The following is an 18,156-nucleotide window of genomic DNA, read 5'->3' as shown; positions in this document are numbered from 1 at the left end:
TCCATTGCTTTTTTAAGACTGCATTTTAGATCCGGTTATGTGGCCATGGTTTTTACTTTTCAATGTGGCTGACTGAGGGTCAGGTGAAATGGCAGTTCTGGATTTTCTTGTTCATACATACTTGCATTTTTTGTGGTATATTTAATCCACAGTTCTCTGCATGAATGGTTTAAAATAACTTACTTATTTTTGTGAGGGATGCTTTAGATAAAACTAGTTAACAAACAGTATATCCACTTAAGCAGGCACCCAAAACTGCAACAAGTCATGAATCTACCACTGTCGATCACTCAGGATACCTCTGGTACATACAATATGATGACTGTAATGGAAATGAGGGAGCATGGCGGTATCCACTTATAGCAATAATATAGTAAGTTATATCAAATACACAAAGTTTAATATACGTTCACATATGTATGTATATCAGACAAATAGAAATAGCAGCTCTAATGTTCTCTTCCTGCGTCCTTTGTGTCCGTATGTACCCCAGGGGCATGTTCGCCCACCCTGGAGACCACCGTTTTGAGAGATGGGCCACAAAGTGGGCATGTGAGCCTCAGCCTCCTCTTTTCCAGGGTTCTTAATTAGCAGCTCCTACTCTGTTGATCCTAAAGAGCCCCAACAGAAGTTGTGTCTTCTCAAAGAGAGTGGGACCTTCCCCCCAAGGTCCTCTAACCCCACTGAGCACACGATTCCTATGATATTCCAAAGAGAGAAGAATCTCAGGACCATATACTCTCACCTGAAGATGACTCAGAGACTCCCAAATACACGTGTGTGGCTGGTGCCCAGCGCTAGCTAACACAAAACTCAGTATTTCCTTTTGATTGTCATGTTAAGAAATATGTCATAGGAAAATATTTTCCAGCTTCATAATAATTTCAGATGAGCCACATAGCAGTCTGCAAGTAATTAAATCTGCAATTGAGGAATCTTCTCAAATACATTCAGATTTCAAAGTGAGAACGCTATACATTCAGACTGAAACACGCCAGCCCCTTCACATATGGTGGACTGCTTCTGAGTCTTCTGAAAAAGAAATGTCTATTTCATGAGGCAATCTGAGCATCACAAACCAGTTTGTTTCTTCTCTCACATACTTCATACCTTTGCTTTTGCTCAGGAAGAGCAGGGACTTATTCTTTGCTGGGTTTTGGATCACGAGGTCAGGAGATCGAGACCATCCTGGCGAACACGGTGAAACCCCGTCTCTACTAAAAAAAATACAAAAAACTAGCCGGGCGAGGTGGCAGCGCCTGTAGTCCCAGCTACTCGGGAGGCTGAGGCAGGAGAATGGCATGAACCTGGGAGGCGGAGCTTGCAGTGAGCTGAGATCCGGCCACTGCACTCCAGCCTGGGTGACAGAGCGAGACTCCGTCTCAAAAAAAAAAAAAAAAAAAAAAAAAAAAAAAAAAAAAAAAAAAAAAAGCATGATGTCTTATATGCCAAACTGAGTGTAAATGAGGGCAGAAAATCACGCTGTGTTTTGCTCCAACAGGCAACGCTCCTGACAGCTGTAAAGTGGATGGGTGTGTCCTGACAACTCAGGAAGAAGAAGATATGATCAAGCAAAAGTGGATTCTCCCGGCCCACAAATGGAAACCACTGCTTCCTGTGACCAAGGTTCGTGTGGCATGTTATTAGGAGCCAGCACTCAGACTATGCTATTTCCCTAAGATTCTCTTTTGAAGGATTAGGATACACTCCAAGGTTTCTGCTCAGTTTAATGGTAAAATGAATGAGGTTTAAAACCCCCATCTGAAAACTTAAATAAGAAGAAAGGCTCTATTTCTCTCCACTTCTGTATTTCCAAATTTTGTTAGAACAAAATTGTTACGGGCTCAGAATACATACATGGAAACATGCCTCTGCATTATGTTTAACTTTGTAGAAGGGGCTACTAGCACATTTAAAGCTATAATGGACCTGCAGGTGGACACTCTGAGATATTCTGCAAGTGTCTTCTTTGATTTAGAAAGAGGGTCAGGCTGGAGGTGAGAGCTGCTCCCATGTGAAGATAGGGAATAATCTCTGGGAGAGACCAAGATGATCTCTCCTTTCATTTTCTTATCAATTTGCTTATGTATAATCAACTATGAGAAACAATTGGTGGGCATTTAGGTTGCCCATCAATTGTGTATTGGGGCCTGATTATTCATGTATTATTTGGGCATCCTATCCCTACTAGCAGATTTTCATGGAAAGCCAAATTATCATCAATTAATAACTTATTTTAAAGCCCCTTCGCTTAAGTCCAAGCCAAAGGTTTGCCTGGGGCGTGGGCTCATTCGGCCACACATGCCTTGTTAAGAGACTAGGGCCTCTGCATCTGCTTGCTTTTCAGCTGTCTCCCAACCAAAGTCACTTGTTCGATAGCCTGACCCTGGAGCTCCAAGATGTCATCACTCACGCCAGGCTCACCATCGTCCCTGACGGGGGAGTGAGCCGCCTTCGGCTCTGGGGCTTCCCCAGCTCCATCTGCCTCCTGAGGCCCCGGGAGAAGCCCATGATGAAGTTCTCGGTGGGCTTCAAAGCAAACCCTTAACACACACAAAGTCCCGGTGTCAGACACACAGCAGGAATTTCCCAGTCATAGTTTTCTTTTCAAGTGCTTTGAACACCTGGTGATTTAATAAAGTGGTCATCTCACAAATGGATCTCTGTATTTAATGTTGCTATGGGGCATTTGGTAGCTTACATACTGGCTATGGCTGTGAATGGTGGTCTCTAAGGAACTACCTTTTTTTTTTAACATTATAAGATATTGATATTGATAATATCAATATTCTGTACCTTCGGTGTGGACTTCCAGCCATAACATGTAGCCTACAGTCTTTGAAACTTTGTCAAGCTCATCAAAACCTTTGGGAAAATATATTTCTAGAATCACTCAAGAGGACTGGCCTATCTTTACCCAGAGTAGGAACGATTCTTCCAAAGACCCCCTCTCCCTTTGAATCATTCTTAACCCCAATGAGGGTGCGTTCTGAACGGCACACGCCTGACACCGCACACCAGCGGCTATAGCGCTGCCCCTCACCGGCTCCGAGTGGCTCCGCACAGCTCCTCCTCTGGTGGAAAAGCTCAAATTCTCCACTCTGGGCCAGGAGTCCTAGAAGATTTTGGGTCAGAAGGTCAAATTCAACCCAAGATCAAAGAAACAGAGGTTCAAAAATGTGAAGCAGCCCCCAGTACCCATGCAGTGTTGACTGTCAATATGGTCCTGGGCTCTCCATAACGCCCCCCTCTACCGCTTCTACAGAGGAGGGCGGCGAGTGTAGGGGGAGGGGGCACGGTGGGCGTCCCAGGGAGCTCAGCACAACCATTCTGGCCTCCTCCTCCTCCTCCTCTTGTCCTGGGCTCTGCCTTCACGCCAGTCACCTCCCCGGGCTCCGCGTTGCCCCTCACCTGTCTCCGCCCTGTGCCGCGCCGCACCTGCTTGGTCTCCCCATTACCCAATCACCTGTCCCTGCCCTGTGCCGCCCCTCATCTGCCCGGGCTCCCCGCCGCATCCCTCACCTGTCCCTGCCCTGTGCCGCCCCTCACCTGCCTGGGTTCCCCGTTGCCCCCCTCCTGCCCCGACCTCTCGCCCCTCGCCCTGGCAGCCAGGCGGTCACAATCGCCCAGGGTCGCGTCAACACGCAGCCTCCGTCCGCCTGGCAGCCCCGTCCCGTCCCCGTCCCGTCCCCGTCCCGCGCCTGCGGCTGGAGAGGACCTTCCGTCGGCGGTGCCTGGGCCTGGGCGCGGCTCTGCAGGCGTCGCTGCCCGCGCTGTCGCAGCCTCCCGGCCCCGGCGAGCGAGGAGCGGGGCGCGGCCATGGGCACCCGCGGGCCCTCCGCGCTGGTGGACACCACGCCCGCCAAGACCATCGTGGTGTACCGCAACGGGGACCCGTTCTACGTGGGCAAGAAGTTCGTGCTGTCGCGGCGCGGCGCGGCCACCTTCGAGGCGCTGCTGGAGCAGCTCACGGAGCAGGTGGACGTCCCGTTCGGCGTGCGCCGCCTCTTCACGCCCACGCGTGGGCACCGGGTGCTGGGGCTGGACGCGCTGCAGGCGGGCGGCAAGTACGTGGCGGCGGGCCGCGAGCGCTTCAAGGAGCTCGAGTAAGTGCCCCCGCGCCCCCCGCGGCCCCCGCGGCCCCCGCGCCCTCTTGGGTCTGAGCGTGGTCAGGGCCGTGCTCCCCAGGTGTCCTCCCCAGGCTTCCCTCCCGGCTCAGGCGCCCGTCTTCCGGAGTCGATCTAGCGCTGCCAGCGTCCGGCCGCCCCAGGCCACGTGGTTTTCTGGGGGCGAAGCCGAGGCAGCCCCGCCCCCAGGGCCCCTTCCTGTGGGGCAGGGCGGGCCCTCGCCGGCAGCGAATCAGGACCGCTCCAGAGACTGCGCGGAGGGCGTGGGGGAGGGGCAGGGGGCAGAAACATGGGGGGTGTGGAGGAGGGCGTGGGGGAGGGGTGTGGAGGAGGGCGTGGGGGAGGGGTGTGGAGGAGGGCGTGGGGGAGGGGTGTGGAGGAGGGCGTGGGGGAGGGGTGTGGAGAGGGGCGTAAGGGCGGGGGGAGGGACTTGGGGGACGTGGGGGCAGGGCCTGGGAATGGGGCGGGTTGGGCAGTTCCCATTTGAAATCGCTCGGGGTGGCCCCTCTAACTGTGTTCATCACTTGGGCCTGCGTGCATTTTCAAGCTTGCCTTTAATTAATGAAACTATTGCCCTCCCACGGTTTGTGTCTGTAATCCCGTTCTTGCAGCCTGTGCTTTCTGGGATCTCAGCTGCTTTTCTCTCCTGGTCCTTTATTTCCTTGTAGGTGTACTTACTTTTTGACTGTGAACTACTCCTTTTGTATAGCTTTGTGTGGGGACATTCTTCGAGGGCTGAGATAAAAGTGAGATTCCCCAGAGAGGATTTCCATTTTCTTTCAAATGCTCCCAGTTCAAAAATGCTCTGAATTAAATCAGCATCTTGAGTTTTGTTTGTTGTTTTTTGAAAAAGTAGTAGGATTTAGTGTGAGGGCTGGTGTATGGTTCCAAATTCTTAGTGGTATTTGCAAAGATGTGAATTTACCATTCAGTTGTTTCTGAAGAAAAATCGTAAGTCACAGGCATCACAGTTGCTAAGAGGTAGAATCTGGATTAGCATATTTCAGAGTGAAATTTATTACTATGATAATCCTGTTATGTATGAGAATTCGTGGACAAAATTATATTCCTTTATAGCCATGTAATTTGTGAGTATTTTTTCTGGGCAAGGCAGATGATGTCAATATCTAGAACAGACATCCCACCCAGGATCCAGTGTTGAGTGTTGTTTTACAATTAAAGAATATATTTCTACAAAAACCGACTTTAAAGTCCTTTTTGATACACATATAATGAAAAGTATTTAACTTTATCCTAAGACATTTCCTTGTAAAACTGGCCTATGTTTTACATGTTAGCAAACGGGGAAGGAGACATATCAAGCACCTGCCATGAAGCCTGGAGCATGCCTAGGAGATGTTACTCTTTCCTCTTGCTGTGGGGCTAGATGCTTTCCAGCAGACCCTGTTATACCTCCAGTTTTGTAGAGAGAGTCTCAAGTCTCATGGTTTATTTAAAATGTTTTGGACATGTAGCAAAAGTATTGAGAAAAAATTGAGATGTTTTTCTTCCCAGTGCTTTTACTGTTTATGATTACTTTTTGGGAGGAAAGACATGTCACCCACTGCAGACGGAGGGGAGTTGGGGTCTGTGTGGCACACAGCCTGTGTTATTTTGCGTTATCTATTATCTATGCATCTTCATTGCTGTAAAATAGATGAGCCATGTCCGCATGTGAAGTTCAACACAGAGAGCACGTGGGGTTCCTTTTCTTCAGGTTTTTTTAGGTCAATGAGTATGAAATTGGAATTCAGACTTTGGTGAACAAAGCTCTGAAAAGTGTGGCTGGATTTTCAGTGATATTAGTAAAGTAAAGTAGCTCTTGGAAATTTATATTCTGTAATTGCTAAACCATTGAGCAGTGCAATTAATTTTCACCGGAAAATAATATTCTAATTGTGTCACCAGCAAATAAACTTTGAAGTGAAGCATGTTGATATGTTAGTGATCCGGGAGCTCCCCTCGTTATAGTGGTTTTGAGACAGTGCATTAAAAAGACAAACACCAACAAATCTATCCAATATCCAATCATTACTCAGACATTTCCTGGAATAAAATAATTTGAGACCCAAAGAACATAATTTTTTTCTTTATAAAACAAAATATTATAAGATAATATTTACTTTTCAAAACAATTTAAAGTGTCTAGGCTTTATAGCCTAGAATTAATATTTCTTTTGTGGAGAAAGTCATATTTACAACAAAATCTAAATCAGGGTGTTGCGTATGTGTGCACGCATGTGTGTGTGTGCGTGTATGTGTCTGTGTGTGTTTACGGGTGGGACCCCCAAAGAATTTGAATGCTTAGGAATATTACCCTGTTTACCTTAGAGCTGGTTGCTGAGACATGAGTGTGAATGTGGTATTTGAATCAAACTATCCTCATTCTTCCTCAACCCAGCTTTTTCCTCTCATCTCCCTGGCCACCCATTTGTACCTGGGAACTAGCAGATGACAGGAGAAAGAGGAAAAGTGGGTGGAGAGGAAGTTGTGATAGATGACAGGAATGCTGGCCTCAGAGCCAGAGACTGGTGGAATTTAATCCTGGCTTTCTCTACCTGACTAATGTTTAACAAGTTAAATAACCTCTCCAAGACTTGGTGTCCTCATCAATAAAGCAGGCTTAACATCCACTCTGCGGTACGGTTGGGAGAATGGAATGAATGCCGTACGGTAAAGTGCCTGGCACTGGTTCTCATGGGTGGTTTCTTCCCTTCCTTTGTTCTCTGGAAGTAGCCAGGAGGGAGCTTGCACCTGCTGGTCCCATCTCGGCTTTATAGACCCACTCCCTGCCCACCTCAAGGCAAGCCAAGCCCACCCAGCAGGCTTCTCTAAATGCCTGGGTTAAAGACCTCAGGTCATAGGCTCTCTGAGGAACTATTTGTCCTTTCTTTCTGTTTTTATATGTTCTTGGGAGTGCAACATTGAAATAATAAATAGTATTTTGTGTTTTTGTAGGATCTTTTTATGTGTTTTTCTGTGTTAAATTTTATTTTTTGGTTCCATGTAATGAAAGTCAGATGTCTCATTTGGGAGGTTAGTGTTCATAAGCAAATATGGAGTTTGGGAATTTAGAACAAATTTAAAATATTTATTTGGAAAAGACGAAGACGAGACTAAGCTAGTGAAGAGTGGATACAAGAGCCTCCAGGCAAGTGGAGAGGCTCAGGCCGAACTCAGCCAGCAGCCATGTTTTGTTTGGTTCCCACAGTTTTCGAAGATTTGCGTTGGCTGCAGCATTTTATAATTGGGAGAATTCATGTAATAATATGAACTTTTGGTCTCCCTTGGAAAAAACAGAGGATTTGATTGTTCAGAGGACTTGGTTGTAGTAGCGCGCATCTCCACTATCTGGACCTGTGAGGCCCTGTCCACCGCAGAAGGGAAGGGACGCTCCCACTGGCCACAGCCCCCACCAGTCCCTGAGACCACCCTTGGCGAGTGTCATCATTTACTTGACCAGTTTCTGTGGGGACCTGCGTCTGTGACTCTTTATTGAACACTTAGTTATTTCTTCCCCTTCTATTTACCAGTCTAAGTTGACTCTTCTCTGAATATTGCTAAAACTATCAAAAACAATAACAATCTCAAATACATTTTTTTTTTAATCAGGAAGAAACCTTAGTATCACATATAAATTTGAAGGTATTATTTATTACCCATGAAAATGTTTTATATTTGAGGAATATGGAAGTCCCAAAAGTCCCCAACAGTAAAAAAAACATTGCGTTAGTAGGGCTCAGACACATTTTATGCTGGTGACTCTTTTCCAGTTTGCAGTTTTGGCAAAAGGGGAACGGTGTTGAATTTCTGTGAGCCAGGAGGGAACGGTGGGGGTGCAGAGGAGCTGGAGGAGAGTCTGGGTTTCTGTTCCGACCTTAGCCTGTCATGGGAACATTGATGAGCCTGCAGTTCTGGGCCTTCAGCGACCTGGTTAAAAAATGCTGTTGAATTAGATGATTTCTCAGGTTTCTCTTTAATAAAATTACATGAGGGAAAGCAATGTCACTTAAGAGACACTTTCAAGGGGCAGTGCCAGTGGTACCCAGTGTGAAAACTGTCCTATGACAGCATTGCTATTGTATTCTGATGTGGATTCTAACACCGAGACAATTTTAGATTCTAGTTCCAAATTGCTGTGGGGTCGTATCTATTAAGCCGGAAAAGGGCTCATTTCTAAAGAGTCTGGAACTTTCTGTGTAAATATCTTCCTTCTAATGATGTTTTCTTCTTTCTTCTTTTGCAGTTATATTCATATAGTTCCCCGAAAACCTGCAAAGATAAGGAAGTTGAAGGAAGTAAGTGTTCGCTTCTAACAACTAATAATGGAATAAATTGGCCAACTTAGTAAAAATGTAAATGTCAGCATAGAATAATTGAAGTTTTACAGAAGCAATGTTTGGAAGGGAATGCCTGCAGAGATGTGTTGCTCTTGAAGTCAGAACACGCTGTGCAAGCTTGTCATACTTGTCAAAGCACTTAAGTAACCAAGTGGCGGAAGGCAGTGAAGAGAGGCTAAAGTGTGCGGAGGGAGATAGTCATTTTTGAGGCATACTGTGCAATTAATTGAAGTTTTCATTTTCCTTTTGTTTTGGGGGGGTTTGAAAAGACAAGTCTCAGGAAAAGTTATTTAGAGTTATGCAATGTTGAAGCTAATTATAATGCTAAATTTAAAGATTTGTCCCAAGTTCTCAACATTTTTGTACTTGATAGACATTTATTAGGTCTACAGGACAGAACATTCCATCACACCGTTCTTATCACTTGATTCTTAGTAAAAATTTAATTTAATTTAATTTGTTTAAAGAGACATTCCTTTTTTATAAGCAATAAAAAGCACAGTTTTAAGTCAGATAGTCTGTTGATATTTAGAATTTAACATTTTTACTTAAAATGGACTTATTTTGTGGATTATTACACAAGTGAGTTATTTTGAGGCCATCTACTTCTCTGAGTTGCAATATTGCTGTTCTTAAATTTCCTCACCTGTAAAATGGAGATAACAGATATCTCAGAAGCTTGTTGTAAGGACTAAATGATAAAATATATATAATGTGCCAGCACTAGTTAAGTGCTTCACCTCTACATCTGACAGAAGCTGCTCTTCTCTGTGTCTTTGGAGCGCCACCCAGAGCTCCATGCAGGACACGCCAGTAGCCCCAGCATTGTTCACAAGCACCAGCTTGCAGAAGCATTCTGCTGCTTTCTTGGAGTCTGCCCTTGAGGGCAGTTAAAATAAGTCAAATGTATTACTTTACTCACCTTAAATTGTAACTTGCCAAGGACGAGAGGGCAAGTTTCCAACTAGAAAGCAATTCTGGCAGTCACCGAATTTAGAGCGTGGAAATGATTTGTGATCATCCTGATACCTCTGTACCTGTTTCCCCTCTCCATGTGGGGCTAGGAGTGGGATTAAGCAATAATTCTGGAAATCACCCTTGAGAACACTTGTTAGAGTTTGAGTCTCAATTCATCCTTTGCATATTTCAGTGATTTAAATAAGATATGACTTAAAAGGCAATATTTTAGGATAGGGAGGAAATTTCAGACTATCTTGTCAAAACTTCTTTTTTTCTAGTAGAGGAAGCCTTGGTCTACAGACATGAAATGCTGAGCAGGCACACCAGGATTTCCACACCCACGCTGGCCTTGTCCTCCTAGGGCAGGGATTAGGTTGCTGGGCACTCACTCTATGACGCTATAGTTACCCAAAAGAGTTTAAAAATTTTTTATTTTTGAATTTCCACTTTGTTCATTTCGAAAATGTGATTATAAACATAGTTCTCATTGAGAGAGGTGTCAAAAATACTGTGCAGAAAATCAAAACTACGGTGAGATGCCATCTCACACCAGTCAGCATGGTTATATAAAAATTATTTTATATTTTTTTCTTCAACTTTTAAGTTCAGGAGCACACGTGCAGGATGTACAGGTTTGTTCCATAGGTAAACCTGTGCCATGGTGGTTTGCTGCACAAATCATCCCATCACCTACGTATGAATCCCTGCATCCTTTAGCTACTCTTCCTGATGCTCTCCCTCCCCTCATTCCTCCTCTCCAACAGGTGCCAGTGTGTTTGTTCCCCTCCCTGTGTCCACATATTCTTATCATTCAGCTCCCACTTACAAGTGAGAACATGTGGTGATTGGTTTTCTGTTCCTGCATTAGTTTGCTGAGGATAATGGCTTCCAACTCCATCCATGTCCCTGCATGAGTACATTGCGTGATGCTGAGGTTTAGGGTATAATTTATTCTGTCACCCAGGCAGGGAGCATAGTATCCAATAGTTAGTTTTTCAACCCTTGCCCCATTCCCTCCCTCCCCCAGTCCCCAGTGTCTACTGTCATCATCTTTATACCCATGAGTACCTACTGTTTAGCTCCCACTTATAGGTGGGAACATGGAGTATTTGGTTTTCTGTTCCTGTGTTAATTTACTTAGGACAATGGCTCCATCTGCATCCATGTTCTTTTTTATGGCTGCATAGTATTCCATGGTGTATATGTACCACATTTTCTTTATCCAGGCCACCGCTAATGGGCACAAGGTTGATTCAGTGACTTTGCTACAGTGAATAGTGCTGCAATGAACGTATGAGTGCATGTGTCTTTTTGGTAGAATGATTATTTTCTTTTTTGAATGGTAGTTCTGTTTTAAGTTCTTTGAGAAACCTCCAATGGCCCTGCACAGAAGCTGAATTACATTCCCAGCAACAGTGTATAAGCATTCCCTTTTCTCCACAGTCTCACCAGCACCTTCTGTTTTTTAACTTTTTAAAAATAGCCATTCTGCTATTATTAAAAAGTCAAAAAACAACAGATGCTGGCAAGGTTGTGGAGAAAGAGAACACTTTTACACTGTTGGTGGTGGGGAGTGTAAATTAGTTCAGCCATTGTGGAAGACAGCATGGTGACTGCTCAAAGACCTAGAGGCAGAAATAGCATTTGGCCCAGCAATCCCATTACTGGGTATGTACCCAAGGGAATATAAATCATCCTGTCATAAAGATACATGCACAGGTATGTTCGCTGCAGCACTATTCACAATAGAAAAGATGTGGAGCCAACCTAAATACCCATCAATGACAGACTGGATAAAGAAAATGTGGTGCATATACACCATGGAATACTATGCAGCCATGAAAAAGAATAAGACCATGTTCTTTTTTTTTTTTTTTTTTAATTATAAACTTTAAGTTCTAGGGTACATGTGCACAACATGTGGGTTTGTTACATATGTATACTTGTGCCATGTTGGTGTGCTGCACCCATCAACTTGTCAGCACCCATCAACTCGTCATTTACATCAGGTGTAACTCCCAATGCCATCCCTCCCCCACCATAATAGGCCCCGGTGTGTGATGTTCCCCTTCCCGAGTCCAAGTGATCTCATTGTTCAGTTCCCACCTATGAATGAGAACATGCGGTGTTTGGTTTTCTGTTCTTGCAATAGTTTGCTGAGAATGATGGTTTCCAGCTGCATCCATGTCCCTACAAAGGACACGAACTCATCCCTTTTTATGGCTGCATAGTATTCCATGGTGTATATGTGCCACATTTTCTTCATCCAGTCTGTCACTGATGGACATTTGGGTTGATTCCAAGTCTTTGCTATTGTGAATAGTGCCGCAATAAACATACGTGTGTATGTGTCTTTATAGCAGCATTATTTATAATCCTTTGGGTAAATACCCAGTAATGGGATGGCTGGGTCATATGATATTTCTAGTTCTAGATCCTTGAGGAATTGCCATACTGTTTTCCACAATAGTTGAACCAGTTTACAATCCCACCAACAGTGTAAAAGTGTTCCTATTTCTCCACATCCTCTCCAGCACCTGCTGTTTCCTGACTTTAATGATTGCCATTCTAACTGGTGTGAGATGGTATCTCACTGTGGTTTTGATTTGCATTTCTCAGATGGCCAGTGATGATGAGCATTTTTTCATGTGCCTGTTGGCTGTATGCATGTCTTCTTTTGAGAAATGTCTATTCATATCCTTTGCCCACTTTTTGATGGGGTTGTTTTTTTCTCGTAAATTTGTTTGAGTTCTTTTTAGGTTCTGGATATTAGCCCTTTGTCAGATGAGTAGATTGCAAAAATTTTCTCCCATTCTGTAGGTTGCCTGTTCACTCTGATGGTAGTTTCTTTTGCTGTGCAGAAGCTCTTTAGTTTAATTAGATACCATTTGTCAATTATGACTTCTGTTGCCATTGCTTTTGGTGTTTTAGACATGAAGTCCTTGCCCATGCCTATGTCCCGAATGGTATTACCTAGGTTTTCTTCTAGGGTTTTTATGGTTTTAGGTTTAACATTTAAGTCTCTAATCCATCTTGAATTAATTTTCATATAAGGAGTAAGGAAAGGATCCAGTTTCAGCTTTCTACTTACGGCTAGCCAATTTTCCCAGCACCATTTATTAAATAGGGAATCCTTTCCCCATTTCTTGTTTTTGTCAGGTTTGTCAAAGATCAGATGGCTGTAGATGTGCAGTATTATTTCTGAGGGCTCTGTTCTGTTCCATTGGTCTATATCTCTGTTTTGGTACCAGTACCATGCTGTTTTGATTACTGTAGCCTTGTAGTACAGTTTGAAGTCAGGTAGCGTGATGCCTCCAGCTTTGTTCTTTTGACTTAGGATTGTCTTGGCAATGCGGGGTCTTTTTTGGTTCCATATGAACTTTAAAGCAGTTTTTTCCAATTCTGTGAAGAAAGTCATTGGTAGCTTAATGGAGATGGCATTGAATCAAGACCATGTTCTTTGCAGGGACATGGGTGGAGTTGGAAGCCATTATCCTCAGCAAAAATAATTTTTAAACTCTTTTGGGTAACTATAGCCTCATAGAATGAGTGCCCACAACCTAGTGCCTGCTGTAGGAAGACATGATTTTTAATGCCTGAAAACTATTCCACCATGTGAATGTATCATAATTATTTAGCCCATCTTCTTTGAGCAGACTTTTGCCTTTTTGCTATTTTAAACAGTGATATAATGTAACGGGCCCTTTGTGGAGACACGTTTGTTCACATAAATGATTATTTATAGAGAAGTAGAATTAATATGCATTATTTTAATCTCCTTACTATTTACTTCTGGATTGGATTCCGTAATATTTCTGAAAACTGACATTGGTTCCGACAGTGCGTGAGATGCCCAACACCACCGTCTGGGGTCATGGGGATGGAGTAGTATCATGTCAGTGTGCAGGGCCTGGAAGTGCCTGATGCTCATGATCCTGCCCCATTTCCTTTTGTGGAAGTAGTCACCTCTAAAAAGGGTTTGCAGTTATTATTGTTTGTTGTGTAAGTGCTTGTCTTGGTGGGACAAGCGTTTGCTTGGACATAGGTCAATGGTGGAACCAGCCCAATGAGTTGGAACCACCTCCAAGAGCTTTGGACATAGGTCAATGGTGGAGCCAATCCTGAATGAGTTGGAACCACCTCCAAGAGCTTTGGCCGACACACGTGATTTACTCCAAGAACTCTGCTGTGCCTGGAGGGGACTGTAAGAGTAGCTGTGATTCAGAGCTGTGTCTGCTGTCCCATACGAGAACACAGAGCTAACTGGTCACAGGACCTAATGGCATTACTACTACTTACTAAACCACAGTTTGCCTGCCTTGTGGCTTATGGGGATGCACCTATGATCCCAGAGACAGTATAATACTTAATGAACTAAAAGACTTGTTGGCCAGGTGCCGTGGCTCACACCTGTAATCCCAGCACTTTGGGAGACCAAGGTGGGAGAATTACTTGAGCCCAGGAATTCTCGACCAGCAAGACCCTATCTCTACAAAAAGTAAAACAAACAAACAAACAAGCAGTTATCCAGGCATGGTGGCACATGGGAAGCTGAGGTGGGGGGATTGCTTGAGCCCAGGCGTTTGAGGATGCAGTGAAATATGATTGCACAACTGCACTCCAGCCTGAGCAACAGAGTGAAATCCTGTCTCAAAAAAAGAGACTTGTCTTTGCTTGTTTTCCTTGTATATTATGTTCCAGAAATAGAAATGCTTTGGTCAGATGCCAAGTGCTAGGGCTTCATGGATTTCTTTGTGAGTCCCCCATGCTGCCGATTTTGTATGTGGCCATATTCACATAGCCAGGGCTGAGATACCTGCACATCACACTGTGCATTGGAGTCGTGTCAGTCCTTGAATGCTTCATCATTGTGTTCAATGGCCAGAAGTTTCCTTTCTTTTAACATAGAATGTTGTGTGGCTTATGTTCTCAGCATGTTTTCACACCTATAGTCTCATCTGCAAAAATGGAAAAATAGCAACCGTGTGAGTGAGGCAGAGCAGGCCTTAATACCTGCCATTTAAAAGATGAATAAATAGTTCAAGAAAGGTTAAGCACCATCTGCAGTTGGGTGGCTCGTTTGCAGTAGAGCTTGGACTAAAACCAAGCATTCTAGGAATGACTCCAGGATTTCTCCCACTCTTTTCCCAGGAAAAGACTCATGACTGCTTTTTGTACAACTTGCTAGTATTAAATGAATTTCTTCTATTTAATTCAAAGAATTAAGGCATCGTAGGAATTTTTTTTCTGAGAGATGTTCAAGCACTTACATCACAGAAAGAGAACCCTGGTGTGCAGTGGCAGCGGAAGGCACCCCCCAGTGTCTTGAGTGAAGGTGCAAAGCAGCTCCCCCAGGGAAAATGCAGGGAGCCAGCAGGATGGGGCACAGGGTTCTCCATGATCCATGTGAGGGGCTGGGGGAGCTTCCGTAGGAAGAGCACCAGAATGAGGGCCTTCCCCCTCTGCTGCTCCACCTCTTTCTAGGGTGAGTTGAGAATGGCTGCATCCCAGGTGCCCGCCTCAGCCTAAAAGCTCCTGGAGACCTTGTTGGAAGTTAAGGCCGTGTGCAGCCCTTCCTGCACCAGTTCCAGCTTGATAGGCCTTGGTCTATTCACACACTGGGGTTTAAGGATGTTTACAGTAGCATTTTGTTTTTAAATTACAAAATGCTAGGGACAACCTGAATGTCCACCAATAGAGAAATGGCTAAATGATTCATGTTATGTCGTCCCGGGATCAGATCTGTAGGGACTGATCTAAAATGGTATCTGTCACAATGTGGGCAGGATTCAGTGAGATGATCTTTGTAAATCACTTCGCCTGGTGCTTCTGACATACAGCAAGAGCTCAATAAGTAGTTGGTGCTATTATTATTCATAATGCCTTTAAATTGTAGCTCATCCTATCCAAATTTGAGATCCATGATTGCCTACAATTTGAATACCAGTGTAAACTGTTTTACAAATTAAATGTGGCATAAGCTTTTGCCAAGTCCAAAAATTCAATGTTTAAATGTTTTACTAAGTCATTTAGCCTTATTTTGTGATACAGTAATAATGAGCGGAAAGACCTAGCTTCTGTAAATTATTCTTTCCCAGAATTTCTGTTTTGGTCAAAATATATTAGTGGGAAAATTGAAGAAGCTTCCCAAGAGATTTTGATTTATGTAGAAATTTACTTAAAGTTAATGAGAATACCATAATATACTTTTAATATTGTAATGGAAATGATTTTTAAAATACTTCAATATAATGAATTTGAAATTGTGTTTCATGAAATGGAGGGATAAGGACAATTAGATTAGAAGCAAATGCTCTTGGGGTCTTGGCTTTCAGTGACTGTGCCCTGTTGGTTTAATGAGAAAAGTGTCCTTAATCTTACTTCAATGGAAGAACTTTTATTATAGTGCGACATTGACATTTCTGGTTTGTAATCTCAAGTTGTAGAGATTTAGGCAGATTTACTAGGAACAGATGAACCCAATTCAATGTTTCTTCCCCCATGAAGAATGTGTTCCAATTCTGCTCTTTCAGTGGGCCTATCCTGGACTAACAACAAGTGTACCAGTCATTTAGACCACACTTTTGTCATGGAAGAGAAGGACATGATTTACTGAGATGAATTTTTTAGATCACTGCAGCTACCAATGAATCTAACTCAAAGGTTGTTTTAAAATTAATTCCTTAATATATATTTTAATAAAGTGTTTTACATGATTTCCTGCCTTACTGAAAAGCCTGGATAATAAAATTTAACTTTGTCCAGGTGACTCAAGCTTAGGCTGCAGTACTTTGGGCTGGCTGAACCAATAGTCACTTCCACCATATTTCTTAGTGATCTTGCCAATGGCAAGACCACTGTTTGCCGTTTGCTGTTGACCTGTCAGGAACACATTCTTTGGAAGCTTCTGCTTCCATTTTAAAAAAAGTACCCTATAATTCATGCTCACTGTAGAAAAATGAGAAAATATATGTAATTTAAAAGAAAAACATATTCATAATCCTATCATTCAGAGATTAACCACTGTTTTTCCATATGCTTTTGACATGTACACATTATACCTATACATACATGTGTACACTTCTAGCTTTATAAATATATTTATTTAAGCAAAATGGGAGCATAATCTACTTTATTTTTCAAATTTCCTTTCTATTTAATGATGTATCGTGAAATCTCTACATGTCAAGAAATATATTCCTATAATACTTTTTAGTGGATTTAGAATATTGCATTAAGAGATGTATAACATATGTTTTTGAAACCAGCCTTCTTTTGCTTGACATTTAGAGAACCTTTTTATATGTCCTACTAAACTGCTCTCCTGAGAGATTATACCAAGTTAAATCTGTGCCCACTGTGAGACTGGGTGTTTCCCACACCTCCCAAACACTGTGTGTTATCCTTAATTTTCCCAACACATTGCCGTGCTGGTGCCATAGCTTTGTGGAAATATCATGGGCTCTGTCATTTGGACAAATTAACTTCTCTGATGCTCAGTTAATGGCTATGGCTGTATCTATGAAATAGGGGTTAAATGTAATTATGCATGTATTCTGGTCATCACAACATCCTAAACTTTCAATCCATCCATCCATCCATCCATCCATCCATCCATCCATCCATCCATCCATCCATCCAATTTAATCCGAATGCTTGTGTATTTGGAAGTGTTTGCTTTCCTGTGGCTGATTATGCCAGAGCAGCAACACAAAACCAAATAATATGTGTATGTCTACTAAGCCCAACAGTTCTTTCACTAAATATTTCTTGAGCACTGGTTATGTACCAGGTACTATTTGAAGCAGTTGTACAAAAAGGAATAACATCCCTGCCCTCAAGGAGCTTGCATTTCAGGTGGTGAGACAGACAATAAACAAAATCCATACAATATAGAGTATGTGGGGGATATGAAATGTCATGCTGGGGGCTGTTCGATTTTAGATAGGATGACCAGGTAGTCTTCATTGAGAAGGTGACTTTTGAGTCCAGACTCAAAGAAGTGAGGGAGCTGCCTATTTAGATATCTTGGGCAAAAGCATCCTGAGAGGGAGAACTGATGGTGCAAAGGCCGCTGGCCTGTTGTTCAGGGAGTGACATGGACTTTGAGCGAGAGTGTTTGGGTGCCATGTTGATAGCCATGAGTTAGGAGGCTGCTGCAGTGATCCTGGCAAGGGACAGTGGGGATTTAGATCAATGTGGTGGCGTTGGTGATTATGAATTCACGCTGGGAGTCAGTGTGGGCAGAACAAAGGGAGTTCCAAGGACAGGGTCCTGGAGTGCTTAGAGGGCAGGGAGGTGAGAAGGAGCAGAGAGGGCTGGAGAAAGTCCAGGTGAGTGCAGGATGCTGGGTGATGAGAGAGAGGGTGGGCCATCTGTGTCAGATGCTGCTGACCAGATAGGGGAGATGACGACTGAGATGGGACCACTGGATTTAGTAATATGGAGGTCGTAGGCAGAAAAGAAGAGAAGAGAGATGGGAGATACAAACTGCCCTTTAATCGAGTTTTGCTCTAAAGGAAGGAGAGAAATGTAGAGGTAACTGGAGGGGGAAACAGAGCCAAGAGAGTTTTTCTAAGAAGTGATATCATGTATATGATGATAGGAGTAGCCATTGCAGAGGGAAAATTGATGATGTAGGACAAAATAGGGAGAATTACTTGAGAAATGGCCTTGGGTGGGTGAGGAAGATATTATAAAAAATAATAGTTGCTGTCTCTATAGGACTT

The 18,156-nt window shown here is 43.5% G+C and overlaps 2 protein-coding genes across 2 annotated transcripts in view; both read left to right on the top strand.

The window, feature by feature from the left end:
- Positions 1–2,656, top strand: part of ALLC (allantoicase) — a 31,854-nt gene extending 29,198 nt beyond the window's left edge. Inside the window, exons 10-11 of the mRNA XM_030921396.1 lie at positions 1,502–1,626; positions 2,348–2,656. Of these exons, the coding sequence (XP_030777256.1) occupies positions 1,502–1,626; positions 2,348–2,548 (326 nt within the window). The 3' untranslated portion in view covers positions 2,549–2,656. The remainder of the gene's footprint in view (positions 1–1,501; positions 1,627–2,347) is intronic.
- A 1,001-nt stretch (positions 2,657–3,657) lies between these two features.
- Positions 3,658–18,156, top strand: part of DCDC2C (doublecortin domain containing 2C) — a 143,071-nt gene continuing 128,572 nt past the window's right edge. Inside the window, exons 1-2 of the mRNA XM_030921649.1 lie at positions 3,658–4,106; positions 8,374–8,425. Coding sequence (XP_030777509.1) covers positions 3,820–4,106; positions 8,374–8,425 — 339 coding nt within the window. The 5' untranslated portion in view covers positions 3,658–3,819. The remainder of the gene's footprint in view (positions 4,107–8,373; positions 8,426–18,156) is intronic.

The sequence above is a fragment of the Rhinopithecus roxellana genome, chromosome 17 (assembly GCF_007565055.1).
Source record: "Rhinopithecus roxellana isolate Shanxi Qingling chromosome 17, ASM756505v1, whole genome shotgun sequence".
NCBI classification, from domain to species: domain Eukaryota; kingdom Metazoa; phylum Chordata; class Mammalia; order Primates; family Cercopithecidae; genus Rhinopithecus; species Rhinopithecus roxellana.
Note: the sequence above shows the minus strand (reverse complement) of the source record. Positions and strands in the feature narration are given on the sequence as shown.